This window comes from Thermobia domestica, chromosome 2 (genome assembly GCF_964235325.1).
Source record: "Thermobia domestica chromosome 2, izTheDome1.hap1.1, whole genome shotgun sequence".
Classification (NCBI taxonomy): Eukaryota; Metazoa; Arthropoda; class Insecta; order Zygentoma; family Lepismatidae; genus Thermobia; species Thermobia domestica.
Genome location: NC_137455.1, coordinates 268,678,637 through 268,699,360, shown reverse-complemented (window position 1 = coordinate 268,699,360; position 20,724 = coordinate 268,678,637). Strand labels below are relative to the sequence as shown.

The following is a 20,724-nucleotide window of genomic DNA, read 5'->3' as shown; positions in this document are numbered from 1 at the left end:
ATAATCCTCACATCTCTTTGGTTTCGATTTCTTAGCCATCGGTATCATGATCGTCTTCAGGAAGTCTTTTGGTCACTCTCCTGTTTCATATATTTCATTGCAGAATCGAAACAATATTTCCTTGCCCTTGTCTCCCAAATTTTTAATGAATTCGATTGGTATATTATCTATCCCGGTTGCCTTTCCATCCCTAATCTCGAATATAGCCTTTCCAAAGTCGTCCCGAAGAATCCTAAACCCTTTATCATCCTCACCTGCTTCATTTTCTACTTCAACATTTAGGCTACACAGTCTATCTCTACTCTCATTAAGTCTTCAACATACTCTTCCACCTTCGTATGACCTCACTTTTCTTGCTGACTACCTTCCCCATCTTATTTTCCACTGCCATCGTAACACCTCCTTGTTTCTTCTGAAATTCCATAGATTTCACCTCTTTGTACATTTCCTCACATATCCCAACTCTTTCTAATTTGTATATGTCCTTGCATATTCTTTTGTAAACTCTTCCCTTACTCTGTCTATTTCCTTTCGTAACTCATTGTTTAACTTTCTGTATATCTTTCTGCCCTCTTCTGTATCAACTTGTTTCCACGTCTTCCTCTCTCTTTTTTTCTGCAACATCTGTTCTGTAACTCATGGTTTCTTAGCCGTTTTTGTTCGCGGTAACATACTACTTCTTCTGCAGCCTGTTGTATGCAAAGTATAATATGTTCCCACCATCCGTTACTATCTGCGCCTATCCTTTCCTCGGTTAAATATTTTTCTTCGAATTTTTCAACGAAAATATTTGTTAATTCCCCATTTTTTAACTTTTTAGTATTCCTTGCCTACTTTGCTGCCTATTTTTCTTCTGTCTACATTGTTCAGTTGAATAGCTACTTCGGCCAGCACAAGATTATGATCAGAGAAAATGTCTGCCTCGGGAAGGCTCTTCGCGTTCTTTAAGTTATTCCGATACATGTCCTGATTCATAATATAGTCTATCTGATATCTTCCACCGTCTATTAGGGATTTCCATGTATATCTTCTTCTCTTGTGCTGATTGAACCAAGTGTTCCCAATTACTAGTGAATTCTCTCTACAGAAATTCACCAGTCCCTCTCCCTTTTCATTTCTTTCACCTAAACCATATTTGTCTATGATACTACCTTCCTGCTTTTCTCACACAACTGCATTGGAATCTCTCATTACAATTACTCATGCACCCCTCTTCCCCTGCCTACAATTTCTTCTGTTTTCTCGTAATCCTCTACTTCTTCAGTTGCATGCGAAGCCGTCGGTGTGTATGTCTGTATCACCACTAGATCCTCCGTTTTCCCTTTAAGTCTTAACATCATAACTCTATCATCAATAAATTCTACTTTCACTGCCTTTTCCTTTAAGCGTTTTCCAAGAATTATTCCTACGCCATTATGACCATTATGGCCTTTTCATTACCTGAGTTAAGACATTCTATATCCTTGGCTATTCAACACCCCATTATCTTCCCATGTAGCTTCACAAAATCCTACCAAATCTAGATTATTTTGTTTCATTTCTTCTTTAAGATTTTCTAATTTTCCTCCCTGTAACATAGTATGTACATTCCGTGTCCCTATCCTAAAACTTTTGCTATCATACTAATTGCCTGATTAAAAGTTGAGAGTCTAGCATGTTTCCAGGAAAGAAGTGAGGTTGACATGAGCTTTAAGCGCTTTCAATGTCCATATATAAAGTGAATCTAAGATCGAGAATTTGTTTTATACCTAGAATTTCTGTTACCTTATTTCCAGAACAAATCTTGCAAATTATTTGAATTCAACTGAATATGTGAATAATAATAATTTCTCTTTCACTGAAATTCATCTTTCTTTCAAAAATCATTTAAATCCCTCATTATCCTTAATTTTGCCACAACGTTTTTTCTCATTATTATTTGTTTCCTCTTCTGTTTCACTATTTTGGTATTAACCAATAGCGAAACTAAGGTAAGACAAGTTGTTATTTCTATTCAAACTTTTTCCTAGTAATTTATCATATTCATATTTAGTTGCACTAAATATTTAATTACTTCTTTGTTTCGTCTTGAAAAGATACAGATTTTGTAAAGTAACACGAAAGCGTGCAAGAAATAACTCGTGCAGATATCATATTTCATCATAAAACATCACACTCTGTTCATGTTGGTTTAAAGCAGTAATAGATTGCTTATATATATGAACCTTCAACTAATATAGCATGGATAAAAATACTATTTGCTTCTATTCTTGTTCTGTATGTTCCACGATTTTTTTAAACTATTATGGAGCACTGAGTAATTAATTTTTCCCAATGTTCTTATTTGTCGTTACAATCATCATTGCCAGTAAGGAAAACAACTTATGTATCGTTAAATTATATGTAGTAGTAAAGATTTACATTAGGATGTTTCATTAATGATATTAACATTTACTATGAAACTTTACCTTTTTTAATTGTAGGAGGAAAAGCCACTCCTCACAGAGCACCCAATCAAATGAGTAAAAATCCAGCACCCCCTTTCACTGTACCAGAAGATCAAAGCCATGAAATGAAAACAATTGACGTAAGCAGTAAGCATTTGAAAAGTTCAGGGAATCAGTACATGACAAAGGAACGGTATGAACACGGAAGGAGTCGCAATCGAGAGAGTGGTTCTAACTCCAGAGGTCGTCAATACGACTCGTCAGAGGAGGTAAATGGAAATTCGGTGGAGGAGAAAAACAGCATTGGAGTTTTGGAGGGGCAGCATTTAGGAAGTACGCTGGTCTCTGATCAGGAACAGGTACTAAGGATTGTCCCCAAACACAAGATTTTTAAATAAACAAAACAAAAATTCTTCGTAGGCAAGAGTTACGTGATGAAAGCCTAAAAATTATAAATGTTACTTTGTAGTATTATTAAGAAATTTCTGTGATATCAGTTTCCGTTAGTGTTAAGTCCCTCCATTCGTAAATGTTTTCCTAATACCAAACTAATTGTCTTTATCAATGCAAGAAGAATTTATATAATTATAGATTTAGTAGTCAAACGGAAATGAATATACGAATGTGAATGATTATCTTACGAAGAACTTAAATTTTTTAAACTAATTGGTCTACGTACAACTATGAAATCTTACTTTTAAAAGGTAATAAATCATTGGAATGTGTATACTCATGTGATTAGCTAATGTTGTCCCTCCTAGGAAGTATAGTAGATAGGAAATTTTGTTCATAAAAGATATTTGTTTCGAATTTTTCTCTATCCTTTTAATTTTCTAAGATTTGATTTTAATTGTTGATGATCGTTCAAGATTCAGAGATTATCGTTGTCATTGTTGCACATGTAAAGTATACTCGAGACAACCATATATCTTATATTTTATTTCATACATACCTATCTCGATACATGTTTGCAGATACAATATGCGCAAGATAAAATGAAAATATGTGTACGAAAGATATAAAAGAACTACATTTAATTCCATTGTCCATATGCCATTATTAAATTGCACTTACTCCGTGATATTGTAGTTGCTACGAAACTTAATTAATACAATCAGATTGCTAAAGTATTGTTATTAATAGATGGATATATACGTAAGCAAACCAAGCTTCTAAATCGTTTAGTATTTCTGTTTAGCTAGAAATTCACAGGAAATCTATGAGAACTTGCTATCTAAATTTCCATAGCTCTTTTCAAATTTAGTCCATGATCAAATCTGTAATTATGGACTTTATTCATGTAATTCGCTTAGCGATTAGCTAAAATCCAATTCTATTGAAACTTCCTAACTCGACGAACTTTTTGACAAGTATACTCTTTTGAGAATAATAGTTGCTAAATAAACCTTGTATTTCATTCCGAAGTGCGATTGTAGATATTTTATTTTCTAGTACTGTATATTATAATTAGTTTAAATTTTCATACAGAGGTGATAGGAAACATTAACAGTTTTAAAACTAAATTAGAAAATTAATTTCTCTTACAACTTTAACGTCTACTTAAACAGTACTGTGCCGTGGAAAATCAGCGCCTGGGACGAGAGTATAAGACGGCGCCATTATACATACGTTCCAAGTAATTTTTCCTCTCTTTTTCCTTTATTCACTACCGAATTTTCCGCCCCCTTACTTGGACGCCCGGGGCCGTCGCTCCGCTCCCCCCCTTACAGCACGGTACTGTACTTAAATATGTCTTCAAATGATTTTCATTATACTACACATATGCTGCGGCTCAGCTCTGCTTTACTTACATTAGCATACTCTATAGCATATTTTTCAATCTCTTGAGTAAAATATTGTTCTAAATATTCAATATGGCGGCTTCTTTAATTTACAAAACCATAGTAAAGTCCCAGACAAAAAATCATAATGCATCGTATCCATTGAATTGTAGATTGAACTCACGATAAATAATATATAAGATTTAGTTGAAACGTATAGCTTAATCACAGTAACTTTGTAACTTGCAAGTCAATGGTCTCTGATAAACTTAAAGAAAATGCAGGCTTTCATTTTATACCAAACGTGATAATATCGTTAATCTACAGGAGTTTTTTTTTAATTGTTCACGTATTTCTACTGATCTTTCTTATTCAGATTAAAAATTTTATTTATGATCTTTTACCATGATTGATTCCACTAAAATAAGACAACATATGAAGGCTCTAAATAACACTATTCGTGACTTTGCATTGGATATTGCAAAAACAAAAAATAAATTAAAAAAAAATAAAAAGACCAAAGCTTCAACACATACTGTATTTTAAACTATAATGTATTACAGTTTCGGATATCTACCACATCTTCATCAGACACTATATTTGCTGTATCATCACTATTTCCCTTCTTCTCCTATCTTTCCATATGTGTATACTCCTTTTTTTTTAAGCCTCGGAGTCACTTCTGTAATAACACTATCCATGGCTTTGGATTGGGTATTGTAACAGAAGAAATACTGACCAAAGCTTCAGCACATACCTACCATATCCAATCCAAAGCCATGGATAGTGTTATTACAGAAGTGACTCCGAGGCTTAAAAAAAAATAATAAAAAAAAAAGTATACACGTATGGAAAGATAAGAGGAGAAGGGAGATATTGAAGATACAGCAAATATAGTGTCTGATGAAGAATGTGGTAGATATCCGAAACTGTAACACATTATAGTTTAAAATACAGTATGTGTTGAAACTTTGGTAAGTATTTCTTTTGTTACAGAAGCCTCTAAATGGGAATTTGGATTCCAAGAAAATAAAACAATGATCAAACTATAATATTCACAATACTTATAACAAAGGACTCTCAGAACTAAATAGTTTTGTTTTAAAGATGGTAAAATATATCACCATCTTTAATTGGTAACACTTGGGCACGAGTATTTTTAATTTCTGAAAATTCGGTATCAGGAAAAATCCTAGCGAAGTTTTGAGAACCACTAAATTTATAATTTTATCCAAACAAGCTACCTAATATTTTCTCTTGAGTATTTCATAGAAATAATGATAAAATGTACAGAATTATAAGAGAAAAACTTTACTTTTAACAATGAAGAAGTGTAGTTTTAATAATATTCTAGAATAATATATTAATTTCAAAATAAATGAATCATAAACCAGTAACAATAATAACAGTAAAAAATACTGAAGAATGTTATTTAAAAAAAAATGTTATATAGATATCTTCTTGCACCGACAAAAGACAGTTATGTTATGTATTTTATTATGGTTGTTTATTAATTCTATTGTCAAAAGATAGTAAAATATATATATTCACTATTTTCATAAATATAATGAGGCAATTCGATTTAGGCTCCATCAAGCACGTTACTATTTATTTATGCACATTATTTTTTGAAATGTATTGTTTTACTTTTTCCTAATTCCTATCCTATGAATCGGTAAATAAATGTAATGATTTCTGAATAGTAGAGAGATCATAATATATTCGATACTAAACTTACTTAATTCAAAATAAATCATCACATTCCGATATAAAATTTAATGTTGATGCCATATTCTCGGAAATATTGTTTTAGTTTTGTTCTCCAATGTTGTCTATTTTATAACGTCACGTGTAAATTCCGATTGACTTTTATTCTAAAATAATAAGCATAGTAGCTTAGTTGTTAATAAGCATAGTATATTGTTTGTGAAAAGCTGACTACTTCCCTGATCTAGAAACAAGATAAATTTTACCATCAGATTTTCTCTTTGTGAAGTAATTTCGAATATATAATACATCTCTGTAAGGCGATGGATGGCACTTTTCAAATGTGCCAAAAACTATTTTTCTGTACGTATTATACTATATGAAGTGAAGGCAATTATTATGTATGGCCAGTTATTAGTATATTCTATTAATCATTCAGTTAGTATAACAGAGTAGGATCTTCAGTTTCCGCTGTAAATCATACATCTGTAATTCCAAATCAACTGTTCAAATCTTTACATACACATCAGCTGTGTTTACCTTTAGCCTCTCAGCAACAATAAATTAATTTAACCTCAACAGTTCTGTAAGCACGTTTAGTAAAATTGCCTTTTAAACATTTTTAGCCTCTTCTATCTTAAAGGTTTATTGAGAAAATCACAAGAAAGTTATTTTTGCTACAGATTGTAATACTTTTCAAAATAGTTTTACAGTTAACTTTAAGCTTTTCTAAATAAAATGATACAGTAAATTGATGCTTTAGTAAATGAATAATGTTAAAAATAACTAAATTATGTTTAATAAATAGGAATAAAAATTTCCTCCCCTCTAAATGAAGAATTTTCATGGTTAATCAGGCATGCAGAAGAGAATGAAGAGCACTTGGACATTTAATTTTCCCTTTAATTGTAATTTTATTTTAATTGTCATTAAGAGATTTGGCCTTGTATGCTTCCCTTACCAGTTCAATTTAGTTTCAATAGTTACATGTGATTTATGCTATCAACGTTACTTCACCAATACATTTGTTACAGCAAAATACATAAATGATTACGCAATTCAATCTTTCCTTTATGTGTATATATTATCTGCTTGAAATCGTAAAGTTGAATCATTAATTCAGTCTATAAATTCCGAAAGTGTAATTAAACTCGAATAATTTCATAATTTCTAAATTTAAGAAAGGACTCTTAAGAAACAGAGTTGTGCAAGCCATTCCTCACCACTACGGAAGGTAAACCATAAAGTATCTGTTTTGGTTTCTAATAATTCTTTCAATCTTTCAATAATTCTTTAATATTTGTGAATTTATATTCCATATTAAGACATTTCAGATGCATTCTACTTTAACTTCAGTAATTATACCTCAATATTTATTTGTTACAGTTATTATTATCATTAAGTATTCTGCCTGGTAGCAGGTCCCGGGACTATTTTTTTTTTTTTTTTTTTTTTTTTTTTTTGTCTTCTTCTTCTTAGGTTTAGGCCTGAAAATGTTTCTTCCACGTTTCTTGATTTTCAGCTTCCTCTTTTAACTCCCAATATTTTCTTCTATTTTTCAAATCATTGATCAGTTGTGTTGTTCTTCTTCCTACACCTTGCTTTCCCTCCATCTTTCCCTCTTTAGTGGCATGAAGAAGACAATTTCTTCCAAGATGTATTCAATCAAATTGGCCTTCGTACGAAAAGCGTCCTATTTTCTCTTATCTGCTATAAAACATCTTCGTTTGTTACTCTCTCCGCCATTGTATATTTTCCATCTTTCCCCAGCACCACATTCCGAAGCTCTCTAAATATGTTTTCTCTAACTTCTGTAATGTTTAAGTCTCCAAACCATACAGTTCAATACTCCATATATAGCACTTGACTAGCTTCTTCCTTAGTTCAATATTGTCTGCTACTTAAGAGAAGTTGATTTTGTTGAATGGGTCTTTGGCAATGACAAGTTTTGACTTGATCTTGTTGGTTTAATAAACGTCTTTCGTCAAAATACTTCCCAGATACTTGAAGTTGTCGACCTCTTCTAGTTCTCTTTGTTCTACTCTGACCCGTAAGATGCGTTTCCACGGGATATTCTCATTACTTTCGACTTTTCAATGTTGATTTCCATTCCATAAAGTTTTCCAGTTTCATATATTTTGTCAATCACTTCTTGTAGTCCTTCTTCGGTTCTAGCTGTAATAACAGCATTATCTGCATACCTAATCTTGTTAATCTTGAAATCTCCGATTCCCATTAATGCTTCTTTCACTACACCTTTACCGTAAATGTTGAATAATTGGTGCAACATACTAGATCTTTGTCTGACTTTTCTTCCAATTTCCACCCTATTGGTTTCTCCTTCATGTAAGCGCAATTTCACTCGTTGCCCTATGTACAGGTTGCAAATGAGTCGTCGGTCTCTCCGATTTCTTTAAGTATTTTCAGAAGTTTGGTCCAATTGACCCGGTCGAAAGCTTTTCGCCAGTCGATGAAACACAAATACAATTCTTCCTTTTAGGGCAAGAACTCGTTTTGGTATAACTCTCATCAGTCCAATAATATCTCTGGTGCATTTTCCATTGCTGAATCCAAATGATATTCCTCCATCTCCTCTATCTTATTTTCCAGCCGGCTATTCAGTATGCGCACGATAATCTTTCCAATGTGAGAAATAAGACTAATGGTTCTGTGATCACTGCACTTCTTTGTTTGCTTTTTCTTCGGTAATGTAACCATTGTAACATCAACAACAAAATCCTTTGGCCGTTCTCCACTTAGGTATATCTTGTTAATAAATGAAGTCAGTACTTTTATTACATTGTCTCCTAATCCCTTAATCAAATCTGATGGTATGTCATTGTCTCCAGTGGCCTTCTTCCTTCACATATTTTTCATGGCGTGTACTATTTCACTTTTCAATATATAGTAGTGGGTCCTTTTCCTTCATCATCCACCTCTTCCTGTGCTTCGATAGTAATATCTTTGGGGAGGTTCTTCTGGTCCACCAACCAACTGACCTTGTTGATCTTTTATTCTAAACGTACATCTATTTTTTCCTTCTAATTCTTATGTTTTCCCTTCTAATTCTTATGCTTTCTGATACATCGGATCATATCTGTGGTGCGTTGAAGTTTTATTATTTCTTCACACATTTGTTCCATGTACTTCTCTTTGGCTTTGTCCATTTGTCTCTTCTCAATTCATTATTCAGCTTTCTGTATTATTTGATGTCCATCGTTTTTGTCCTTCTGCGTTTCTTCATCTTCTTAAGCATTGCTTCAGCTACCCATGGTTTTCTCGGTGCTCTTTCCATACTGCCAGTGTTGTTGTGGAGTGTGTCTAGTAGAATCTGTTTAACTTTTCCTCAGCTATTTTCTACACTGCCGCCAATTGCACAGAAATTTTCTTCAGTCTCTTTAAATCACTGTCCATACTTCTTAGTCCTCTAAGCCTCATTTGCAATTTTTCCTCCCATTTTTCGTAATTGACTAAAATCAGATTTGGACTTCCGCCACTAGGAGATTGTGATCTAAATCAATGTCCGCTCAAGATAGTGTCTTCACGTCTCGCACACTATTTCTGACACGGTGCTTGACAAGAATGTAATCGATTCGGTAGCATTTCTCATCTACTATACTTTTCCACATATAAAACTTGGCTTTCATTTTCTTAAACCACGTATTCGTCACCACCGTATCATGTTAAGTTGATATGCATCTGGCCCTATTCGTTTCTTCTACTTAAAGTCACTCCATCGTATTCACAGCTCCTTCTCCTATTACGCTGTTGAAGTTTCCCATTACTATGACGCTGACCTTACCTATTCTCTCCTGATGCAATATGTCACTTATCTCATCACATACTTTTTTCTATTTCATTGTCATTACGGTTTGTGTTGGCATATACACTTGTGTTGTCAGAATATCAACTTGTTATTCACTTAGTTTTACAAACATCAAGCAATACTCCACTTTGATTACGCTTTTTGCAATTTCGTTTTTCATTGCTATCGCGACACCATTCTTAGCCTTAGCGCCACCTGAATAGAATATTGTGTAATTTCCCGATACTATCTCACATTTTCTGACCATCACGCTTCACTCAAACCTACTATGTTTACTTTCCATTAATCCATTTCCACTTTATATTTTCAAGTTTATTCGCACGTCGAAAAGCTTGTACGTTCCCGGTTCCTATACTAAAATAAAAGTTATTATTACAGTTAATCACTCAAAAGTATCATACTTAGTTATTTTTAACAGTCTAATCAACAGTGATAGGTAACTATAGAAGAACAAAAACGAATAATTTCCTTTAAATTGTAAAGCATGATACTGTAAGTAATTATTATTACTATTTTTTTAGATTCTTAAAGAAATTTATGAGTTCAATAGGAAATAAAATCTAAATTAATCTACGATAATGTAACACTTTACAACATGATCACACAACTGAAAAAAAAAAAAAAAATACTATCTCATTAATCTTTTCTCGAAGTAGAGAAAACTGGAAATCTAGTAAAGGTGTTAATAAAATTAAAAATTTTGAAATTTATATTGTTATAGCTCATTTGTAAATACAAGCGAAGGTAAAGGACCTCCGAGAATAAAGGTAATCCATGTATTAACCTGGCCTATATTTGAAGAAGAAAATAAGATGTTTCTAATTACTGTGAATTTGCTGCGAAATACCCCAGCGATTTTAGGTATATACAAGCAACTTGCTAATATGTTAACATGAAAACAATTTTCCTGAGTTTGTTGTTAAATTAATTTTTGAGATGAATACGCAATTCCAGATTACGAATTTCATATAAATAATTTCTTGTACACAGTAAAAGTTTCATCATAGGGTTTATATTATTAAAATAAATTTCTAAGAATTCTCTTTATTAAACTTAAAAATCATTATTTCAGTTGTTCTTGTATATAAAGTATGAAGCATTAATTTAAAATAATGTGAAATAACTTAAGATGAGATCGTACAATTTCAATTTGAATGGTACTTCTAATATCGTCTAATATAATAATAATAATAATAATAATAATAATAATAATAATAATAATAATAATAATAATAATAATAATAATAATAATAATAATAATACAATGAATAAGTCTACAATAGAAGGATTTTACAAAATTTTCTTAATCTTCACAAATGAGTGATAATCGTTTTCGCATTTCATTTGATGACTGGAAACTTTCTAAGAGGAAACGAATAACAATTGACCTCTTTCGTGAATTATATTAAAGAATGGTGAGAGTACGCCATAGTTATATCAAGAATATAATGATAATAAAATCGGTAATCTTAGAGTAAAAATCTTACTCAATATTTAAGTTATACAGAAATTAATTAACAACAATAGGAAAAATAATAATTTAGACAAGATCCAATACATTTTTAATTTATTCAAATTATTATAGATATGCCATGTTTATAGGTATAACTATAGTACCGAATCATAAAGCAATTATTTTACAATTTGCTTATAAACACAAAATTAGAGGCAGGTTATATATTTATCTACCAGAAACAATAAAAACGTATGAAAAACAGAAACAGTAATTGTCATATCAAATTTACAGCTTTGTTGTCAAAACACTCAAAAACGAAGAGTGAGTTTTTGAAAAAACAAAGAATGAATGAAGTTATTCGGAAAAGTCACGTTTTTACCAACAACCAAAAGAACAGAATATTCCTAAATAAATTCATAGTGCAAACTCAAGTTATGGTAATCATAATAACAAATGTTATCAATTATTACATGACTGTAAAGAACTTTTTATTTTGGAAATGAAGATTGTTTAATTTACTTATGAATAATCTTGTATTGAACTTCATATAATTGTTTTCCTAATCTTTTTTTTTTGTCATGGAAGAATTTTTAATCCTAAGACTAATCGATTATTAAATAAATGAGCTGACTAAAGTGAAAAAGTTACAAGTAGTATAATACGCAGTTATTTCTAATGTTATAATTATTATTCCTTGCATGTATCGAATCCTTGAATACATACAGCGTAATACATACGTGTATGAAACTTTTCTTTAAATTGATGTAAGTTCAAAATGGTGGATTACATTCTTCATGGTGCAAGCAACTAATTCTAGTATTGCAACTATTCACTTGTACGTATTTTTTCATTCTATCGTGAGAGCATATTAAACACATCGGGTCTAAAATCAGCCAAAAGAGTTTTTCAAAACTTAAAACTACCTTTGAATTCTCATTTCTGAACCTTTTTCTCTTTTAGTTTCTTTTTTTTATTTGTGTTCTAATCCTAAAATATTCCTCACTAAATTCTATCTAGTTAGGCACTCTCGAGAAAAGAATTTTATAAATTGACTATGTGGTTTCTTTCATCTAAATTTATATGTGACAATTTCTTATAAAGCTTATTTTTACATTTATTTTAATCATCTCTTTATTGGCAAAAGAGAAGTTTATCTTAGTGTGAATGATTAAATTATTTATTTGAACACGTGCCCAGTAAAGTAATTAATTTCGTACTCATAACTATTATTAAATTACAGTATCTCTTAACATTTTGCTTACATTAATTTTATTACAAAATTCAAACAACACATAAACTACTTTCTTATTTTGTTACCAAACTTTTCACGTGAGCTATCATATTCTATTGCTGAAGAGATTATACAATAAAGAAAATTCTTTATGTCTCCACTACAACCGTAAATATTTGTATCTACGCTGCAACTGTAAAACTGTTTACAAGAGATTCTCTCTTTTTTTTTTAATTGATTGTTCAGATGAAGAGAAGTTCATTGCAGGAATATAGAACTACGTGCTGGAAAAAAATTAATACATGAAAATTATTTTAACAAAAGAGACACTGACCAAAGCTTAAAACTTTACTTTATTTTAAATTATAATTTTAAATTCTTTAACCGTCCTTTAAACTCTGTTATAACAACATTTATATATATGTCTGTATTTTCATTAATTTCGATCGTATCTGAAGAAGGAGAAAATTATGTGCAAAAATCGCTAAAATTTGTAAAATACATGCTATACCTCTTTAATTTGTAACAATATGGAAAATATTATTTGCATTTTTAAGGCTTTGTACAATGATGCGTGTGTCTTAATGCAATACAACTTATTTTTAGCTTAGTAAAACATATTTTTGTTGTTAGTAATTGAAATATTGCATTCAAATCGTTTTAAAATAATTTCAGTAGTGTATTGTCGGCACTATAAAATATATTCAGTATCAGAAATGAAAATTCAAAAGGTTTTAAAATTTTTGAAAAACCCTGTCAATTGATTTTAGACCTAACGTGATTAATACACTCTTACGGTAGAATAAAATAATGTTTACAAATGAATAGTTCTAATAGTAGAATTAGTTGCTTGCTCCATAAAGATTACAATCAACCGTCTTGATCTTATGTCAATTTAAACAAAATTATCATTCACTTACGCTTTGCGCTCTATGTGTTCAATGATTCGATATATGCAATGGGAGTAATAATTAAAACACTGAAAATAACTATGTATTACACTGCTTGTAACTTTTTTTTTAAACTACCCACCTCATTCAAATAATAATCGATTAGAGTCTTTGCAGATAATGTGTGTTGTGATACCCTTTATTTGAATATCTGTGTTTGCGGATGTAAAAAATTGAAAAGATTTTATACTTAACTATCATCATAATCAATTCCACATTTATTAACGTTTGCAGTATTTTTCTTATTACAATAACAGTAGACTAGCAGTTGTCTACCAATGGTCAAATTTTCATATACTTACATGTAATATATGTTTTTAAATCATTATTTTATAAAATTCACTCTGACATCAGCGTAAGTTGTAGCTTCAATTTCCAAAACTTCTAAGCGTACAAAGGACAAAGATAAATTGTTGTCTACCAGCGCTTTTGTTTTCCTATCCTACTTCACATGTACTAGTGATTCATTGTAAGTTAATCAAGTCTTCAGCTGGCGATGAAAGTTGCTATGTGTTTTAATTTCACTGGAAACAAAAGTACAATTTTGTTTCTTCGAATATCATTATTGGATTCATTGGATTAATTATTTACTTATTGGATTCATTCTATGACTGTTACTTTATCACTTATGCTCTTCTTGTCATATCAGTCTTCTATTTATACTTAATCTCAATCGAGTATCTATAGAGTTTGTACTCTTCTGGAAAATTAGTCCTTTATTCTTCGTTTCTCTCGTGTAATGTATTGTTTGTCTTCATTCACGTTGTTTCATATCTCCTTCTTCTGTCTGAGTCATCAAACAATATGCAAAGCAGGCTTCTTTTTTCAACATTGAAATATTTTAGTTCCTGTCATTTTTGTTTTTCTATTAGTTTCTTTTTTCTTTCACTTTTCACTAATTATTTTCGTCCTTATTTTTATCTTTCTTGATTACACTTACTATCACTTCCTGCTTTTAGGTCTTTCTTCAAATATTAGATACTAAATCTCAATAACGTTTTATTCACTTCATCCCATAACTTATATCTGATTAGACAGTATCCAACCATAATCAGTTTCGTACTTTTCATGTTAAATTTGTATCGCAACTTCCTTGATATAGCATGCGAGGAGAGTACAAGCTATATTTCCGAGTACCCTCATATTCATATTAGATATTTTGTTTATTTCCAAAGTTTTATTCTTGCTTGGTGTGGAACATAAACTGTTTCACGCCAGTATATACTTTTCATTTCGACCTCTATAAGAGAAACTACCTTGTCTATATAAATTTTGTATATTTCATCTACTCCTTCAAGTTCTGACTTGTCTGCCAATAAACATATTAAATATTTTTTATTTATTATTTTTCCATCATAAAATTATTTAGATTTCCTTGGAATATAATTTATTGTTCCTATTATTAGTTCTTTATTTAAAGAATATTCTTGTTAAAATATTAGGTTACATAGTTTAAATAATTATTCGTTGTTTATATACAACCTCATGGTTCTTAATTCCAGAATAACAAAATATGAGAACTTATCAATAAAACTGATAAGGTACGATTTCATATGTTGTAAGATTAAAAGATCCATTCCTATCACTGCACTGTGACTCTGATTCTCTATATACTTGTTTGTTCCTGTTTGTTGAGTGATTGTATTGTCTTTTTTCTTCCTATCCATTGCTCATATAAATATCTTGAATCTTACAATTTTTGATGTCATTCATTCTATAAACAAAATCTTTTTTATTCTATTATGTTTACGTTACTTATACTGAATGACTATAGCGCCTATTCTCAAATTTAATCATTATTGTTTCCTCTCTCTCAATAATTGTAATTATTTGGTACCACAACTTTCATGCTTACTGTGCAGTGATCCATTGTTGTTTCCAATCATTATTAATTTTCTTTTTATCATTTTTCTAAAAACTTCTACAGTTTCATCTGAAAAAATAATTCTCATCAATTGTTGTTCAGCTTGACACTCTTAACAGTTTCTTCTGAGCTTGGGGAAATGAAATGAATTTCAAATTCTGCAGTATTCAGTAGTGTCAATAATGTAACTTCTTACCTCTGCATTTCGTACTCTAATAGTCTCAAGCATAATACTATTATTTATTGCTTAAATTTCTTTAGGTTTCTTTAATGACTCAATAGTTCTTATTGTTTGTAAGATGATCGGAACATCTAGAATTGATGTACCGTTCTACGTTGGTCACACAGTTTTTACCTTTGTAAATTTTCATTAATCAATATATATTACTCTCCTTGTGTTCATGTCCTGATGCTTGTCCGTATGCCCTTATCCGTCCATGTTTCCATATACCTGATTGTTATATGACTAATAATGCTATCTATGATAGATGAATGTAATTGTTTGTCTATTTTAAGCTCTGATTCCGTGATGATTAAAACTTGTTCTATTATCGCTGAATTCTCACCACTGATATATGCCCTAGCTTTCCAAACCAACGAATTTTTACAAAATCATATAATAAATTTTCACTAGTTTCAAGCACTGTTACCACATATATTTAGAGTTTCGACATCGACAAAAGTACGGAATTAACCTATTTCTCTTTCATTTTTCAAAATTTCATTTTGTAAAACTGTGAAAACATTTCTCCCAACTGCACGAAATATTCCATCAGTTTATCCCGTTTGTTATACTTTATTTCCTGCTTTTTTTTTTTTTTTTTTTTTTTTTTTTTTTTTTTTTTTTAGAAATTTGCTTCAAAAACAATTCTTTTATTAAAAACTGTTATCTAAAGTTTTCGATATGGAATATTATCAGCGTCTTATTATCGACTATTAACAGCTAGATACCTCATAAAATGTGTATGTAGGCAAACATTTATTTCAGATAACATATGGCTACAATTTCTGTATGATTATTCATACCTATCCTAGTGATTTCTTTCAATAATACCCTCTTTTATGTATCTTCTATCCAGTGGCAACTGTTGAGAAAAGTCACACCTGTAAATATTCAAATATTTTCGGTACAAGCGAAGGGAAGAAAGTTTTATTAGCTTCAGATAGCTCTCCAAAAGAATTGGTATCTTAAGGAAACTTTCTATTCTTAACTTGTAACGATATTTTAATTTTTACCAACGAGACTTCCTTTAAGAACTACCACTGTTTCTGTCATGTATTTATTACTTTTGCTTTTCCATCAAATATGTGGTGTATTTCTTTTAACTTTAACTAGCTTTTTTTAAAAAAAATTATACAGAATAACTTTAATTCGACCAGTTGACTTTTTTCCAGGGTGGAAAAAATCATGATTTTTTTTAAAAAATCATTTTTTATTTTTTAAAAAAAATCATTTTTATTTTTTTTTTTATTTAAATCGATTTTTTTCATTGAAATCAAATCTTTCTCCTCGTATAATACAAGTTGCGAACTGAAGAAAAACATTAGGTAATAGTATTGAATGTTAATTATGCCATTTAAATGAAAATATTGGGGTTTAATTTTGAATTAATTCCCAATCGTTAACCTATTTTAATCCCAATGTTTCTTAAGCATTAAGGAAAAAAGTACACCACCAAGTTTATCAACATGACACTTCTTTTCACGAAAGTTACTGATGTTTCGCAGGGGCATATTTTTAAAAAATCGGAACTAGCTAGCGGCACGAAATACATATAAAGTACATAAATTTCGCCTAAAATTAACTAACTCTGTGGCCAATGGAACCCGGAGATTCAATGCCGCGTTTACAAAAGTTCTCCACTGACTTCTATCCTTAGCCAACTGGATCCAGTTTCTACTTTGTATTCTTATTTCTGCGACATCCATCTTAATATTTTTCTCCCATCTGCCCTAGGTCTTCCTAATGATCGTTTTCCGATTGATCTTTCAGTTAAGACTTTGAAAGCGCTCCTACTTTCTTCCATCCTAGCTGCATGACCTGCCCACCTGAGTCTCCTAGACTTGATGACCCTAACAATGTTTGGTAAACCGTATAAATTATGTAGTTCCTCGTTATGAAATTTCCACTATCCCCCATTTCTGTTCCTCTTGGGTAAGAATATTTGTCTCAGAATCTTGTTCTCAAATACTTTCAGTCTATGCTCTTTCCTCATAGTAAGCGACCATGTTTCGCAATCGTACAGAACAGTCGTGATTATCGTTTTATATATTTTAAGCTTCAAATTCCTCGACAGAATTCGCGACGAATAGAGATTTTGAATTGAATAATAACACGAATTCCCTGCTTTTAGTCGACGTTTGATTCCTTCGTGAATATCGTTTTCGTCTGTTAATAGTGATCGTAGATATTTGAAAGTACCCACTTTATCAAAAGTATTATTTGATATTTTAACGCATCCATAATTTGCCGTATTGGGATCCCGAGGAACTTCTATGTATTTAGTATATAAATTTCGCCTAGTTTTAAAATCTTTTTTTTTCTTTCTTTGTTTCGGAGAGGGGATCGGACCCCTCTAAATAAACCCCTATTATCTGGAAACAAACAAACAGACGTGGACATAAAAGAATTTTCGTCCTAAATGTCCATGGTGATTTCCCCGTTGGAATAGTTAACGATTTAAAAACCCTATGTTACGAAGAGAAAAAGCAGAATTCACCCGTTAGTCGTTCAAAACGGGATTTTCCCTAATCATCCTTTGCATGACACTCGCTTTCATACTGTGCTGTACATACATTTGAGTCTTACTATATTATGATTATTATCTTCCATAATCGAAATAGCAGAACAAAAACAGGATTTTACTTATTTTCACTTTAAATTAATTTATTTCGGAATTTGATTTAAATCAACGATTTTTATTTTAAAAAATCAAGTGATTTAAATCTTGGTTAAAATCGTGATTTAAATCAGACTGATTTAAATCAATCCACCCTGCTTTTTTCACATGATAGCCTTCACTACTGACTTAATATACAGATAAATAAAAGTTAATTAAATAAAAGCATAAAATGATTTCATGTTTGTTTTCTACGCACACAGAACACATTTTAATAATATTTTTTAATGTTTTAAGATGAGTTTAATTGCTTTCACACGTAACATCGTTTTCCTTTTTCTTTCTTTTCATTTTCCGCTATAAGCACAACTACAATACAGATAGATACTTTTTAACATAGTGACTTTAGTGGCTTTTTTATTTTTATAACTTGTCAAACTTTTGTTTTTCTTTCATTATTACCATTTTTACCTTAATATTTTTATATGCAACTTTTTGGCCTTTTTAAAAACGTTTTTTTTTTTTAGAATTCAATCTAATTAGGGCCGAAATCGAACTGCTTTTTTTCGTGAACATATTTTTTCATCAAAGTATAATTAAAGCAACAGTAGTTGCTTAAACAACTAAATATTATATCAATACCATACATATAAATGCACGACAAATTATTTAGATACATTAAACAAAAAGATAAACAAATGCTAAACAATTCAATATAACCATACAAAATCCTTAGTGGCTGTGACCTTTCTGTCAAAATACTTATTTATTTAACATTCCTCAAACATTTATTTTTAATCTTTTTCAGAGTCTTCAATTAAGACGTGGATATCTTTACTTCTACAGGCATTCGCGATCTCAGTTAATGTGTATAAAACTAAACAGGAAATGTGTATAACGGATTCGTATATTTATTTTTCAGCATCCATTATAATAAAATGGACATTTAATTATCATGGCATTTCAAATACTGATTATATTTTCGTTCTTATGATTTTACTTTATATTACATCTTCAAAAATAATAGTGCTTTACTATTTCTTAAAGATAACTGAGATCACGAATAGCAGTTATGGATAACTACTAGAAATGGAAATGTAGTTCTCGAAGTTAAATTACTATATTTGACTGTTTTGTTGGAGGCATTCTTACGTAACTTGCTACTTCTCATTTGTAACTAAGAATACTTATATCAAGCATTACTATTAATTTATTGATAATATTACTACGATAAGTTCTATATTCTTCTAGTAGGTTAAATTTATATTCACTTTAGTGATTTTCGGAGGTTATTGTTCTACAAATAATAGAATGATTGCGACTCAACATTTTAATTCAAGACTCGTGATTATAAATCGAAATCTTAGCAACTTCAATTGAGGTCTGTTTAGTTTATTTTCTCCAGACAAAGAGCACTAAGTTGTTTTAATTTGGTTCTATTTTCCTCATTTTATAAAACGAAAAAGACCTAATCGATTGAACCTAGTTTCTTGCGTGCAATAATCAGTAAGTTTTACTAAATTTCGGTTACATTTTTACAGCCTATTTCGTAATCTGAATATCAACTGTTGATAAAATTTATTGTGTTTATGTAAATTGTACCTGTTTGCTAAATAAACTAAACATGATGTGCTAACCTCAATTCTATGTGCTAAAGCAAAGTTACTTCTTATCATATTATAGTAACTGTTAAAACAAAATGATAAACTACTCTATTTAACAGTCCAAATAGTAAATGTTTCAAATTAGGTCTTGATAGGCCTTAAAATCTTAGGTAATTGTAAGAACTGTTAAACTGATCTTTGTTTTATAAGAATATGTAAAATGTTCTATTCTTTGTCACTACTTCCATTAACATTGACTTCTGCAATTTTCTAAAGTATATGCACGCAAATTCATTTGATTCTTTCCTTAGAATTTAATATCCAAAAAGCGTTTCATTAATTTGAAAGAAAATTTACATAGCAAACACTAGCTTTCCATTTTAGAAAAGATTAGCATTTATTTACTTGATGGACAAAACATTCTCTCTAATATACAATAATAAAGGGACTTAATGTAATTGGAACAATGTTAACTTAAAGCAAACAGCAATTTACTGAATTCAATTTTTTTATTTATTTTTGGAAACTCCTTAGTTTCTTTCCATTATACAACAGAATCATCCATTTTAGAGGCATTTAAAAACTATTCTTGATGAAAAGTCTCTCTTGCTATTACTTTACTCAAAAAACGTTATGTACATCAGCACATCAAATAAATTTGTGTTTGAATGAAAAGCATTACTTAGTGTGACATTGAAATGCATAAAATAAATTCGAAATAGACACACGTACGCACAAATTAAATATTTCTAATAAAGAAATTTTCAGAGCTCATTTCTTAATTCAAAGATCCAAAGGAACTCACAAAATATAGAAAATGTAATACATTTTTTTCTGATTAACGAATCTAGAACAAAAACTTTTGAAAATATTTTCTAAATAATGGTACATATATTATATTTTCCTAACTAAGTCTTGTAACATATTCCAAAATGTATTTCCTGTACGAATATGAGCGTCAGACGTACCGTAGAATACAGAGTAACATATAACAGTGAAGCTAGTAATATTTTAAAACGTACTTGAGATTTATTCCGAT

General features: G+C 30.4%; 1 protein-coding gene across 5 annotated transcripts in view; it reads left to right on the top strand.

Moving 5' to 3' along the window:
- The window catches only part of nolo (ADAMTS-like no long nerve cord), a 1,299,980-nt gene that overhangs the window by 1,228,709 nt on the left and 50,547 nt on the right, over positions 1–20,724 (top strand). For 4 of the 5 annotated variants that reach the window (XM_081748696.1, XM_081748695.1, XM_081748692.1 and 1 more), the window contains exon 18: positions 2,463–2,785. In XM_081748696.1, coding sequence (XP_081604822.1) covers positions 2,463–2,785 — 323 coding nt within the window. The remainder of the gene's footprint in view (positions 1–2,462; positions 2,786–20,724) is intronic. The other variant, XM_081748697.1, reaches the window with a different exon arrangement.